The sequence below is a fragment of the Protopterus annectens genome, chromosome 13.part0, assembly GCF_019279795.1.
Source record: "Protopterus annectens isolate FY-2018-M chromosome 13.part0, PAN1.0, whole genome shotgun sequence".
Lineage (NCBI taxonomy): Eukaryota > Metazoa > Chordata > Ceratodontiformes > Protopteridae > Protopterus > Protopterus annectens.
This window is the reverse complement of record NC_056747.1, coordinates 535854980-535869751: the sequence shown is the minus strand read 5'-3', so window position 1 is coordinate 535869751 and position 14772 is coordinate 535854980. Positions and strand designations below refer to the sequence as shown.

Sequence of the window (14772 nt, the reverse complement as noted above, 5' to 3'; positions counted from 1 at the left end):
AGACTTGCAATCATCTCTCTGTATTCAAACTTTTGTTGCCTTCTCCATGGGGATCTGTGTCTAGCCTTTCATGTTGTAAATGATCCAACCTTTTTTGACATTCTGTTTATTCAAAGAACAAATGGTATTGAAATACTTAAAGGAAATAAATCTCCATCAACAGAAAAGAAAAACATGTTGGTGTAATAGATTGATATTTCAACTTCCCTCACCTGTGGAGCAAACTTCCATTATGTATCAAGCAGAGCAACCCTCTTGTTATCTTCAAGGTAAACCTAGATAATTGAGTCTATCTTGTTTTAAACTTGAGGCTGGAGGGTACTTAAGAATAGGGGGTTTGAATAGGATTTTAATGGTCTGTGTACTGATTGCCTAGTACTTACAATTAACCCATGAATTAGCTAATTTTGCAGAACATGCTTTGGGGATGCACTTTTTTTCTGCATTGCCATACTTTTTTTTTTTGGCCCGTGGCACAGTAGTGGAGACTTGCTCTGCCAGAAACATTTCACATTATTGGTTTGAGTAAAATCTTTTTACCTGTCCACTTAGAATTGAAGAAAACAAGAAGGTAGAAACATACCTAACTGCATTTATATGACAGTGGTGATGATGCCTAGTGAAGCCAGCAACTGGAGCACACCTTCCTTGATGTCACTGACTCAACAGGTAACAAACACTCTTTTGATATTTGAAGATAAGGCTGTGGATTCTTTGCTGAGATATTAAATTGAGGTTTCACCTGCCCAATCTGTTGGCAGCTCGTGGCAGTTATTGAAAAGAGAAGACAATTCCCCTGGTGTCCTGTCCAAACCTCCTCTAGTCAATATGAATATCACTTTGAGTCTTCCCCAAAAACATGCCTTAACCTGATCAGCAAACATAAATAGATAAATAAAAATGATCTCAGACTAGTGCTTGACCATTGACATACAATAAGGGTGCTGGAAGGGAGATATCCATTGCAGTCTCCTCAGAATAATATGCCTTTAAGGGCAATTCATATGCCTGTTTAGGGAACATTGCCTGATGCCTGTATTAATTACTGCCAAGGCCTGTCTGTTCCCAGTGCCACCTCCAGTGAATGCATTCCCAGTACTAGGATCCTACTGGCTGTCCTCCATAAGCTCCACAGAGTTTGTTTCTCCTGAGTTTGGGCTTTCCCTTTCTAGAACTGTGGTTTGGATGGGTTTCTTCTTGTTCCTATGTCCTGGGAAAAGCTCAATGGATTCAGACTCCCTTATCATTAAGATATCAATAACCAGTAGGTGCTCATATATTGCATTTCACATACAGAATCATGTTTTTTTGGAAGAATTAGATGAAAGCTAGAAAATGTTTCTTGGTCTAAAATCACAAGACATTTGCCTTTTTTAATGCTTTTCATGAGGCTCAGCTGCCAACATAGGTACTGCCCCCCCCCCCCCCCATATTAAAGCACATCCCATCAAAGTCACTGCATACATCTGAAGTTTTTAACATGGGAACTCTAAAACATGAAAACAGTATGGATCACTCAAATCTTTTCATGATTTTTTTTATGTCTGTCTGCAGCATTTTTTATGGATTATTATTCTGAAAAATTTACACAGACCTTGATTTACTCTTGGCAACTTGCAACTATGTCTTATGCACATTCTTCCTCAAAATGTAACCATCTAGTTCAGATCTAGTTCATTTAAGTGATTACAGAAGAAGAACATGTATACAAAGTGTCATGAAAGCTTTGTTGAAGGCAAAACAGTAACAACTTGATTATCTAGCAAAGATTTAATGATTTTTGTTTTCTAAAAAGTGCAAACTAATTAAACTGTTAGAAAAGTCCATGGCAGGCTAAGATAGTGAGCAGTCTATTCACTAGTGGAACAGAATACAGTGTATAGAGGTCCATGGCAGACTAAGATAGTGATCAGTCTATTCACTAGTGGAACAGAATACAGTGTATAAAAGTCCATGGCAGGCTAAGATAGTGATCAGTCTATTCACTAGTGGAACAGAATACAGTGTATAGAGGTCCATGGCAGGCTAAGATGGTGATCAGTCTATTCACTAGTGGAACAGAATACAGTGTATAGAGGGCCATGGCAGGCTAAGATAATGAGCAGTCTATTCACTAGTGGAACAGAATACAATGTATAGAGGTCCGTGACAGGCTACGATAGTGAGCAGTCTGTTCACTAGTGGAACAGAGTATAGTGTATAGAGGTCCATGGCAGGCTAAGACAGTGAGCAGTCTGTTCACTAGTGGAACAGAATGCAGTGTATAGAGGTCCATGGCAGGCTAAGTTAGTGAGCAGTCTGTTCACTAGTGGAACAGAATATAGTGTATAGAGTTGCTTGAAAAAAGTACAAGATCGTGTTGCATAGTCCGTGAATTCTGCTTGGCTGTTTCCTTGCTGTAAGAGGTACAGGTAGGTCATTAAACGTAGTTATGAAATGCATGGCTACTGTGAGTGGCACTCATTGCACGCGCAGCATTGTACTTCACAGGATAATGGTCCTCTTTTGGAGGACAGAAACAACACAGAATAGCTCCACCAAAGATCAGAAGGCCTGCAGCTGCCCAGCCAATGTAAAGCGATGCACCAAGCTCTCGTTTCAGGGGTGTTGGAACCAATGGGTTGTAGAAGTCTTGGATGATAACATGGGCTGACCAGCAGACTGGAATAAGGACCATGATTCCAGCAAGCATGTAAAGAACCCCAGCAAAGATCATGATTTTTGCCTTTATTCCCTCGTCTTCGACACATTTAGTGCACTTGGCTCCCACAATGGAAATGAGAAATGCGAAGAAAGAGATTGCAATGGATATTGTGCAGAGGGCACGAGCCGTCTGCAGGTCTTCAGACAGTGCAAGCAAGGAATCATAAATTTTACATTGCATTTGACCAGTGCTGTGAAATACACAAATCATCCAAAGGCCCTCCCAGAAGACTTCTGACACAACAATGTTGTTCTCGATAAATGCTGTCACTTTCCACATTGGTAGATAGCAGCTGAGGAAGGTACAAACCCAGCCCAGTATACTTAGCGATATGCCCAATATCTGTAGTCCATTTGCTGCCATGGTTGGTCCACAGTCCTGTTTCAAGAAAAACAAGAAGAAATAATGGAGTTATATGCCAGTCCAAGAATAAACACTAGAGGACAAGGTTATCCTCAAAATACTGCAATATCATAAAAAGCAAACTAACCTGTGGAGAGAATTTCATTATTGCTATTATGTACAATTTCTACCACATAAATTTGAGGTTAACATTGCAGTGATTAAATCCTTATTGTTATAGCATGATTTCTCCCCAATTCCTGAAGAAAGACCAAGAGAGTAGATTTGACTGTTGTGCATATAGTGTTCCTGCATAACTTTCTGCATTGGCTTCAGTGGGGAGGGACAGAGAAAAAAGTAACTTTGAACAATCCTGTCTTATCCACATGATGGTGCTATGGGTGGGGAGATACATCCTACAGTAAGGATGATCCTTGTTCATCTGTAGACATTTCTAGAGAACTCCTTAATTGCCACTTGGTGATGGAATTCAGTTCATACTACCCTACACTGAAGTCTGCCTCATTTCATAACGCTATACTCTCATCTCAAGTGGATGGTGCAAATAGGCTCTTGGCCTGGCCAGGGAATGACTCTGCCTTGCTCTTAAATATGTACTAACTGAATGCAGATAGAGGACTCAATTAACTGCTCAGGAGGATTGCTTACGGTTAAAAAATGCAAATAAGCTGACTTACACACAGGCATCCAGAATTGTATCCTTCTGATATTAGTGGTTCATTCTGCTGGCATGAAAAGGTGAGATCCTTAAATTGCTGAGGATCTTGCTACCTTTTCTCTTGTGAAAGCTGTTTACAGAGACTAGGCATGCATTTCCATCAGATACCCCACATGTAGTACTCTTACATGATCACCTTTGATAAATCCTGCAGGGACTGGAATGGATATAAACTTAGTCAAGTTTATCATTTTTATACTTTTGTTGATAATTACTCCTGGGCAATTCTGGAACTGTAGTGTATTTAAGTTCCACATTCCTGCAGTATTAACTAATATTGTTTTTGCCATAAGAAATCTTTGCAGAAGAATATGTTTTACTCTATCCCTTTCTACTGTAATGTGCAAATGGTCGAGACAATATGTAAGCCTGCCAATCAGGTTGCTGTTATTCATCAGGTCTTGGTCAGTAGCTTGGCCCTAGAGTAGCTTTACTTATCCGCAGTAACAATTGATGTTCATCGTGCATACAGCTGCAGTCATTACAGATGGGTTATCCTGCCGTCAGACGGGTCTTCGGTCGGCCGAATTCCAAAGTCTAGGTCCAGCGTCGGTTGTCGTCGCTTCTTCCCTGACGTCAGTGCGGCAGGGGTATAAAAGAGGCAGCCGACGCCATTTTCTTCAGTTTTTCTTGCCGCGCGGTGCCCGTAGCAGAAGCAGTTCGCAGGTGCCGGTCGGCCAGCTCCTGAGATTTACGAAAGTATTTCAGCCGAAGTCTTCTTTAAAGCTAAGTACCCCGTTGGGGAAACTTTTCTTGCCTCAGACCGATGTCAGACAAAGTTAATAATTGCATTTCTTGTGGGAAGCAAATACCGCATAAGGATTTCCACTCTTTCTGTATACCTTGCTTAGGCCCAGACCACGACGTCTCGGCCTGCCATTTTTGTGCTAGGTTCAACAAGCGCACTATTAAGTGCTGGGCGGAGTTCGCCCTTCATTATTTTGGAAAAAAATTTAATTATATCATGTCGTCGGATACACCAACACCAGTTTTAAGCAAAAGACGCAAAGATAAGGACCATCATCTGAGGTCCGCACCGAGTACTGAGACCATGCTTAGGCCGACTACCGGTTCTCCGGTTCTCAGCGAGGCGCCTACACAACCCCTGAATACCGATGAAACTTTTTTACCGGTGACTTCAGTACCCGAGGTCGCAGGCTCCTCGGTCTCCATTCCTACTGCAGATACCGACGCCACTCTTGGCGGGGAAACTCAAAATTTTGTCAGGCCTACCATTTCTGAAGGCGTCTTCAGGCCTTCCACCTTCTCTATTAAATCCTTCACTAAATCTAAAGCAGCCATGAAAACTAAAAAACAGGGTCCTCAGACCTCCTCTCAAGGCCCCATGCCTAAAAAGCAGATGCTAAAAATGGCTGAGGATTTGATAACTCTCATCAGGGGTTCTCAAACCCCCTCTGACAAAAGACCCAGATTGGAGGAAGACTACCCTACCTCAGACCAGGCTTCTATTACCTCAGAACATTCTGAGGACCAGGATTGTGTCTTTTCCCCTTTTGAAGACTCTGATGCTGAGGAGTCTATTCCCTCGGTCTCCCCCCCTGAGGACTACTCTTTTGGGGAAACCCTGCATACATTGAGGGAACACTTTCACTGGGAAGGCCAAGATTACTCAAGATTCCAAGAAAAGGCGCAGGGAATTTCTACTGCTCCCCCAGCATAGGCCCCTGGCTATCCCTCCTGTTTTAGATATTTTGGATGATGTGTACACAGAAGCCAGCCTTAATCCAGATTCTTTACCTCCAGCCCCTGTTAAACCAGACCGGTATTACCGGGTTCCTGATTCTCACCAGTTCCTTTATAAAAGCCATACTGCTGACCCAGAAACTATTTCACAGGGTCCCAAGGGAATAAAGGCCTCTACTGCTAAAAACCCTTTACCTTCAGAGAGAGATTCCAGAGCATTAGAAAGGTGGGGGAAAAAGGTGTATACATCTGCCACTTTAACCATGAGGGCATTAAACTGTCAATTCCATATGTTAAAGTACCAACAGTTTTTGTTATCTCAGTTGAAAAGCAAAATGACACAAACAGAACAACCAGATTTGAAAGAGTTGCAGGATTTGTTGCATGGTGCAGAGCAAGTGGGTAAACATACCTTGCAGTGTGGTTTTGATGCTTTGGAGGCCTCATGTAGAGCTGCTGTCACGGGGTCTGTTATACGTAGACATGCTTGGCTCAAAGAACAAACCTTACCAGATCATGTCAAAGCAAAGTTATTAGATGCATCACTTCAAAAAGATATATTGTTTGGTGTTAAAGCTGAGGAGGTACTAAAGAAAATGGAGGAAAAAGCAAAATCTATGCAAACAGTGAAAGATTTCCTGCAGGTACAACCTCCACGCTTCAGCAGAAACTGGCCTTCAAAAAATTGGTCCTTTCCAGCCACGGACAGACCTCAAAGGGGCAGATACAGACGCCCAAGGGGTAGAGGACAACCTCAAGGATCTTACAGAGCAAGACAGTGGCAAGCACCAACCCCAAGAGGTGGAGAAGATAGATCACAGTCATTTAGAAAACAGACACAATGACTTCCCCCTATGCCTGCCAAGCAAAGCTTTAATGGCAGCACCTTTGGGCGGAAAACTGGCATTATTTTCAAAAAAATGGCATATTGTTACAAAAGACAAATGGATTCTGGACATTATAGACAGAGGCTACAGGTTCCACTTTCACACCCTTCCAAAAATGAGAAGCATGCCAAACCTGCCACAAAATCAAAGGGCAGAGGCACAAAGACAACTTTCCGCTCTCATGGATATGAAAGTGATTCAAGAGGTACCTGCAAAAGAACAAGGTCAAGGTTTTTATTCCAGACTATTCCTGGTACCAAGGAAAGACAAAGATTGGAGACCTATCTTAAACCTATCCATCCTAAATACATATCTACAGGTGCCAAAATTCAAGATGCTCACATTACAGCAGCTTCTTCCCATGCTGGGCAAGGAGTCTTGGCTGGTAACATTGGACCTCAAGGAGGCATACCTGCATGTCCCTATCAGACAAGATTGCAGAAGATACCTCAGATTTCTTGCAGGTTCAACCCATTACCAATTTTCTGCATTGCCCTTTGGCTTATCTACTGCACCCAGAGTGTTTACGAAATGCCTGGCATCAGTGATTGCCTTCTGCAGACTACAAGGAATACAAATCTACCCATATCTGGATGACTGCCTGATCCAAGCAGACAGCAAGGACATTCTATTGCAGCATCTGGCGTTTGTAATAAAACTGTTAAACTTCCTGGGATACACAGTGAACAAAAAGAAATCAAAACTAATACCTTCTCAACAGATAATTTTCCTGGGTGCCAGCTTAAATACAACCACCCAGATGGCCTACCTCATGCCAGACAAACAAGGGCAACTGTCTCAATACTGCAGCAAAATGGCAACTTTCACCATTCTAACTGCAAGGAAAGTCCTGCAGGCTCTGGGATTCATGGCATCTTGCATCCTACTAATCCCATGTGCAAAGCTGCATATGGGGAAACTACAATGGTACCTAAAAAACTTATGGTCTCAACACAGCCACAGCTTGGAAACAATTATACCACTCATTCCATGCCTTCAAAAGGAATTTTTGTGGTGGGCTCAAGCATGCCAAAGAAACACAGGTCTCCCTTTCTGTGTACCTCAAGCAACTCAAATCATCACAACGGATGCCTCAGACTACCCCTGGGGAGCACACATGGCAGATCAGTGCATTCAGGGAAAATGGTCCCAAAAAGAGAAGCACCTACACATCAACCAAAAGGAGATGCTAGCCGTGCAAAATGCTCTTATGACCTTCAAAGACCTACTGCATCCAGGCCAGCTATTGATAAGGACAGACAACACCACAGTCATGTGGTACATAAACAAACAAGGGGGAACTCATTCATATCCCCTGTGCAGGCAAGCCATGACCCTATGGAACACAACACTGGAATTGCAAATTCAACTACGGGCACAATTCCTGCCGGGGAAGGAAAACACACTGGCAGACAACCTAAGCAGAAATATGACAGATCCACATGAATGGAAGTTGCATCCTCAAGTTTTCTCAAAGATAACTCAGGCATGGGGACAGCCAGACATAGATCTATTTGCTACCCACAGAAATTACCAGTTGAAAAAAATTTGTTCAAGGACCTATCATCCACAGGCCTGGAAAGTGAACGCACTCTCTTTCAATTGGACAACATTGACAGTTTATGCCTTCCCGCCTCTTCCTCTACTGACCAAAGTTCTATTAAAAGCCAGAGCAGAGAGGCCACAAATGATTCTCATTGCTCCAGACTGGCCACAACAACACTGGTATCCGCTCCTAAAGAGCCTGACGCACTCCCCACCATGAATCCTACCTCTAGTACCTCTTCTGTTGTCCCAGCACAACTGCAAAACCCTTCACAGCCAGCTCAAAACCCTAAATCTAGCTGCATGGAGAATACCTTAATTTCCCAACAGCTCCTCTCCAAGGAGGTGCAGGATGTCATCTTGGAGGCCAGAAGACCTTCTACTAGAAAAGCCTACTCCGCCAAATGGAAATGATTTTGTTCCTGGAATCAAGAAAAGGGCCAGAATCCTTGGGTAATAAATATACCTCAAATTTTACAGTACCTAGCTGAGATGTTAAACAGTGGCCTTTCCTTCTCCTCCATCAAGATCCACGCTTCAGCCATTTCTGCACAATACAACACAGACCCTCCTTTATTCTCACATCCTCTATTAAGGCAGTTCCTCAGAGGGGCAAAAAATAAATCCCCAAGGAAACCACCAGTTCCAGCTTGGGACCTCAACTTCGTATTGGAAAAGCTGACCCTGCCTCCCTTTGAGCCGGCTTCTTCAGCAGAGCTACAATACTTGTCATGGAAAACAGCCTTCCTTCTGGCTATCACCTCAGCATGCAGGGTTTTGGAACTGCAGGCCCTCATGGCTGTGCAACCATTCATCATTTTCCATCAGGACAGAGTTTCCTTACGAACCAACCCTACCTTCATGCCAAAGGTAGTATCCAGTGTAGCTTTGAATCAGACTATCCACTTACCTACCTTTTATCCAAATCCACAGAACAAAGGGGAGAGACTACTACATTCCTTGGACATTCACAGACAACTTCGTTATTACTTGAACAGAACAAAGCCATTCAGGAAATCTGAGCAACTCTTTGTGTCCTATGCTACAGGTGCTCAAGGAAAGGCTATTTCCAAACAGACAATTTCAAAATGGATAGCCCACTGCATACACTTTTGTTATTCATTTCATGGAAAATCTCTGCCTGCATACATCAGATCCCACTCCACCAGGGCCAAAGCTACCTCTGCAGCTTTCCTCAGGGGGGTCCCTACCAAGGACATTTTGGAAGCAGCTACTTGGAGCTCAGTGCACACTTTCTCCAAGCACTACCACCTTCCACTATACTCAAAATCTAGAGCGGGCTTTGCCACAGCAGTCCTGCAGGGCATCCTTGCTCCTCCTATTTCCACTTAGTGCCTACCACCCTTACTTAGCTTTGGGATTCTACCCATCTGTAATGACTGCAGCTGTATGCACGATGAACATAGTACAGTTTTGTACCTACCATAAATGTAGATGTTCGAGTGCTCATACAGCTGCAGTCCAGGTTACCCCCCCTCCGTCCCCTCTTAGGACAGGCCTTATGACAAACACCTCTATCATACAACCTATTTGGGGTATTTTTTTATGGTGTATTTGCTTGCAACTACTGTTTTTTGATTTATCTATATTGCATGTTTGCATAACATTATGTTTTGCCTTCCTTCTGGGGGTACCTGACATCTGGGGCAAGAAAAACTGAAGAAAATGGCGTCGGCTGCCTCTTTTATACCCCTGCTGCACTGACGTCAGGGAAGAAGCGATGACAACCGACGCCGGACCTAGACTTTGGAATTCGGATGACCGAGGATCCGCCTGACGGCAGGATAACCCATCTGTAATGACTGCAGCTGTATGAGCACTCGAACATCTACATTTATGGTAGGTACAAAACTGTACTTTTCTGTGCCTTTTTCAGGTGGCAGCAGATGTCATGTATTTTATTTTGCTCCATTAATAAGTAGGATTCCTTCTCTGCCAAAACAATTTCATTCAAAGTATTTTTTGCGGGACTGGCTGAGACAGCAGAACACATTAGCACCTGAAAAGTTGTTGACCAGATGCAGTTACTTGTTGAGATTGATGGAGAAAATGTGACAGTCATCATATACACACATTTACCTTAGCTGAATCTTCAACAATTATTTTTCAGAACAGTTAAAATTCATACCTTACTGTTCCTTATCTGCATATTGATTTTTTTTAACTGGACATAGTAGTAAAGCCAATAAGTTATTTTTATTAAGAAAGATTCTTTACAAAAAACATCAAAAATTCTGTCCATCTGTGTTTCTCCTTTCTAGTCTAGTAGACCTTGCTGGCTTGAAATGTCTGCATTTACTTAAATTACAACTGCAGGCTGTAAGTGTGCGTGTGTGTGTGTGTGTGTGTGTGTGTGTGTGTGTGTGTGTGTGTGTGTGTGTGTGTGTCATTTACTTTCACTCCAGTATGCGCCGGCCTATTTGTAAAATGCCAAGAGGTAAAATATACTTGCAACAAAATTAATAATATATACATGAGCAAAATAAATGTGGCAAAAGTACCTTAATGACCGTTCTATTAATTGGAAGATTAAGAATTGTTCTTCTTTTGGCTTTTCCCGGTTAGGGGTCACCACAGCAGATCACCGTCCACTCATGATTGCCAGTGGAGTTTTACAGTGTCGAGTTGCCAGCCCGACATCCAACCTTCCACAAAAGGCACACACATGCACACACTCACGCCTAGGGCCAATTTAGTGTGTCCAAACCACCTACAGCATGTCTTTTGGATGTCGGAGGAAACCGGAGCAGCCAGAGGAAACCCATGCGACCACAGGGAGGACATGCAGAGTCTGCACAGAAGGCACCCCAGCCGAGGATCGAACCAGAGAACCTCTTGCTGTGAGGCAAAGATTAAGAATTGTTGCAGTTTCTAAGCTTAAGTAGTAGTAGTAATGAATTTAACATCCAGTTTAAGGCAAAAGTTAAGTTTTTTTTTTACGATCGATTTATTTGGATACGGTGGCCACCAAAACTCTTTGATGGTTCAGTTAACTTTACCTTGCAAAAGGAAACATTGTCTGAGAATGTACTTTATTATTTTTATTTATTTGCATTTGTTTATTGGGAAATTCAGACTGGACTGAACCAAAGTAGCCGCTTTTCAGTGGAGGCCCCAGGAGAAAGCTCCAACAAAAATGTAATATAAAATCAGGTGCAGTTGAATATTAGCAAGAACATTACAGGTTATATAGTGCTGAGACAAACAAATGCAGTTAACATACATAATAGGTAATCATGTTTTATACAAGTTATAAAAGTAGATACAGTGAATGGAAAATAAAATGTAACATCACAAAAAATATGCCTAATGTTACATAAGACAGCAGAGAAAGTCATATTAGAAATATGTTAAGTTAAGAATGACAAATGGTGAAGTCATCATCATCATCTTTCGGCTTTTCCCGTTAGGGGTCGCCACAGTGGATCATCTCTTTCCATTTCTTCCTATCCTCTGCATCTTGCTCTGTCACACCAACTGTCTGCATGTCCTCTCTCACCACATCCATAAACCTTATCTTAGGCCTTCCTCTTTTCCTCTTACCTGGCAGCTCCATCCTTAGCATCTTTTTCCCAATATACCCATCATCTCTCCTCAGCACATGTCCAAACCAATGCAATCTCATCTCTCTTGCTTTGTCTCCAAACTGTCCAACATGAGCTGACCCTCTAATATACTGATTCCTAATCCTATCCTTCCTAGTCACACCGAGTTCAAATCACAACATCTTTAACTCTGCCACATCCAGCTCTGACTCCTGCCTTTTTGTCAATGCCACTGTCTCCAACCCATATAACATAGCTGGTCTCTCTACTGTCTTGTAGACCTTCCCTTTCACTCTTACTGGTACTCGTCTGTCACAAATCACTCCTGACACTCTTCCCCACCCACTCCACCCTGCCTGTACTCTCTTCTTCACCTCTCTTCCACATTCACCATTACTCTGAACTGTTGATCCCAAGTACTTAAACTCGTCCACCTTTACCAACTCTACTCCCTGCATCCTCACCATTCCTCTACCCTCCCTCTCATTTACACACATATATTCTGTCTTAGCCCTGCTGTCCTTCATTCCTCTGCTCTCTAGAGCATATCTCCACCTCTCCAGAGTCTCCTCAACCTGATTCCTACTCTCACTACAGATCACAATGTCATCTGCAAACATCATAGTCCATGGGGCCTCCTGTCTGATCTCATCTGTCAACCTGTCCATCACCACTGTAAAAGTGGGCAGTGAAATAACATTTATATTATGTGCACCTGTTAATTGTAGAGATCAGAAAAGAAAACAAGCAAGTCTGCACAGTTTGAAACATATAAACATGATAGAAGGATGCAGAAGGGTATACTTTGAGAGCTACAGTAAATCAATAGGCAAGGCTAATAAATGGAGTAGCAATTAGATAAATATTGGGTATATGAAAACATATTAGTGGGGGTTGGTTTAGCTAAGTATATTAGAACAGTACCGCGTAAGCAAGCCAGGGACTATAAGAGGCCTTTGTATATACACCTTTAATTAGACACACTTAAAAGTCCATGCTGAGTCGTAACTCTCAACTGTACAGATTTTCGCAGAATGTCCAGATTTTTATCTTATATTTTTGGTCTGTTTTTCATAAAATTGTGTTTTTCTGGCAAATTAATGGCAAACAATTAAAGACTGAAGTCAGACAATAATGACAGACAATCGAGTTTCAGACTTCATAACCTTTAGAAAATTCATGCTAACGCAATACCTGTTATTCTATCAACGTTCTAAGTTTATAACAGCAATATTTAAAAATCGTCCCTATTTTTGGGCCTTTATCCCACTTTTATTTATGGCTTTGTCCAAATTTCTTGCTATAAGAGGTTGAGCGGTATGATGCCGACCTGTAATAGTACTGAATAGTGCCCACCACCCAAATCAAGCAGGGTTGTAGATGATAACACTGGTGTAATGTTCTGTCTACCCACCCAATCATAAAAACTAGTCTTAAAGGCTGACAAAGTAGTAATTTGTTTTATCTGTACTGGTAAGTTGGAGTTTGCATAAACAGTGACAGCTCATAGTTATTAACCATCCCATGTTTCTAAAAGTGCTCCAGTTGATAAATGTAAGTTGGTGTATAAAGTATGGAAGCTGAATATATTGTAGCTTTGGAGGATTTGGCCTATCACTGTATTCATGAGGGATTTAATGAGGAATGTATATATAACACTCAGAAAGAGCTGGGCTGTACTTATATGATAAAGGTTTTACACTATCAGTCTAGGAATGAGACATCTGCTAGGAAGCAAGACTTATTATTTACTACTATGTATCACAGCAGTTATTTCAGAATTAGGTTGTTGCCTATATTTCTGAGGGTATAATCTCTTGCATTCAGTTTTGAAAATATTGTAGATTTAGTTATAGTAGAAGCAAAAACTTAACTCACTGTTTAATCACCACATGTGGCAGTGTTATTTATTTGAAAAAATATTGACCAGGCTGGACCATAAATTTAGAGGTGGCAGGATATGAGGCCCCTCTGTGCATATATACATATACATATATATATATATTTATATTTATATATGGATCCCTATCAGTTGATCAGGTTTTCAGAAACTTGAAATTCATATGGTCGAGACCATATAATTGAGTTTTTGAAAACCCGAAGCTTTAGAGTGGAGATCGCAGTACAGCGAGGATCAGGAAATTAACCCTTTTCTTCAGTGTAGTGAGAGCTCAGAGTTGACATAATTTGCAGGGAGTGTGGGGGGTGGGGTTAGGAGGGCTTGTCCCCTACATAAATGTAAGAAAAAGTAATTTTTTTTTATGTTTGAGTTTTTGGAAACTCGATAATATGGTCTCATCTGTATGAATTTCAAGTTTCTGAAAACTCGATCATCTGACATAGATCCATATATATATATATATATATATATATATATTAATATATCGAATTTCAGAATCCCAAGATTATAAAGCCGAAAGCTCAAAACTGAGAAACCCCAGAAGCGCAAATTTCAAAATCCCAAAGTCCGGAGACATTGAAATAAAGCTTCTGTCACTGTGGTTTGTGAATGGATAGCTGGAAGTTCAAGTAAGTATTTATGTGTAAGGGTTTTGGTTAGGGGCTTTAGTGTGTGTCAGTGTGTTTTGTTATTGTGATGTGTGTGTGCGTGGGGAATGTAGCTTGTATGGTGGTGTTTTCGTGTGTTTGTGTAGTGCGACCCTGGAGTTAGTATATTTAAGTAGGGGAGGTGTGGGGGTGGAGCCCCCCACATGGGGGGTTCAGGGGGGCTTGCCTCTTTCTGCTTGTATGTAGTATAGGTTTGTGTGTGTGGGGGGGGGGTATGTGTATGTGTGTGGTGTATGGTTAGTGTAAGATTTGCAATTTTGAAATTCGCACTTCTTTTGCAGTTGTAGTCTTAGGGAATTCCAAAGTTTATATATACATTTACAGCTCCAAAACATATGAAGGAGGTCCGCAATCTTGTCTTTACAATATGGGCATTTGGGAGAATTCTTGGAGTTGAATTTATACAAGCTAAGGCGTGCGTAGTATGCATTATTAAATATCATAAGTTGGATGAAAGTGAACTTATGGAGGGAAATTGATTTTGCTGTTAAATTAACTGCATTTATGAATTTGTATCAAAATTCAACGTTATCTTGGGAATTTATGATATTACACATTCCTCCAAATAATACACCTAGGTCCCAGGTGATTGTACTTATGAATATTTTCCTATTAATAAAGCTCTATATAGCTACAAACTGGCTAAATCCAACTCAAACGTCTTGGGAAAAATTTAAGATCTTAGCGATAAAACATATATTAGCCCACAAATATGTT

The 14772-nt window shown here is 41.5% G+C and overlaps 1 protein-coding gene across 1 annotated transcript in view; it reads right to left on the bottom strand.

Moving 5' to 3' along the window:
• Positions 1–1735: 1735 nt before the first annotated feature.
• Positions 1736–14772, bottom strand: part of LOC122787448 (claudin-4-like) — a 318425-nt gene continuing 305388 nt past the window's right edge. Inside the window, exon 3 of the mRNA XM_044054163.1 lies at positions 1736–3082. Within this exon, the coding sequence (XP_043910098.1) occupies positions 2420–3067 (648 nt within the window). The 5' untranslated portion in view covers positions 3068–3082 and the 3' untranslated portion in view covers positions 1736–2419. The remainder of the gene's footprint in view (positions 3083–14772) is intronic.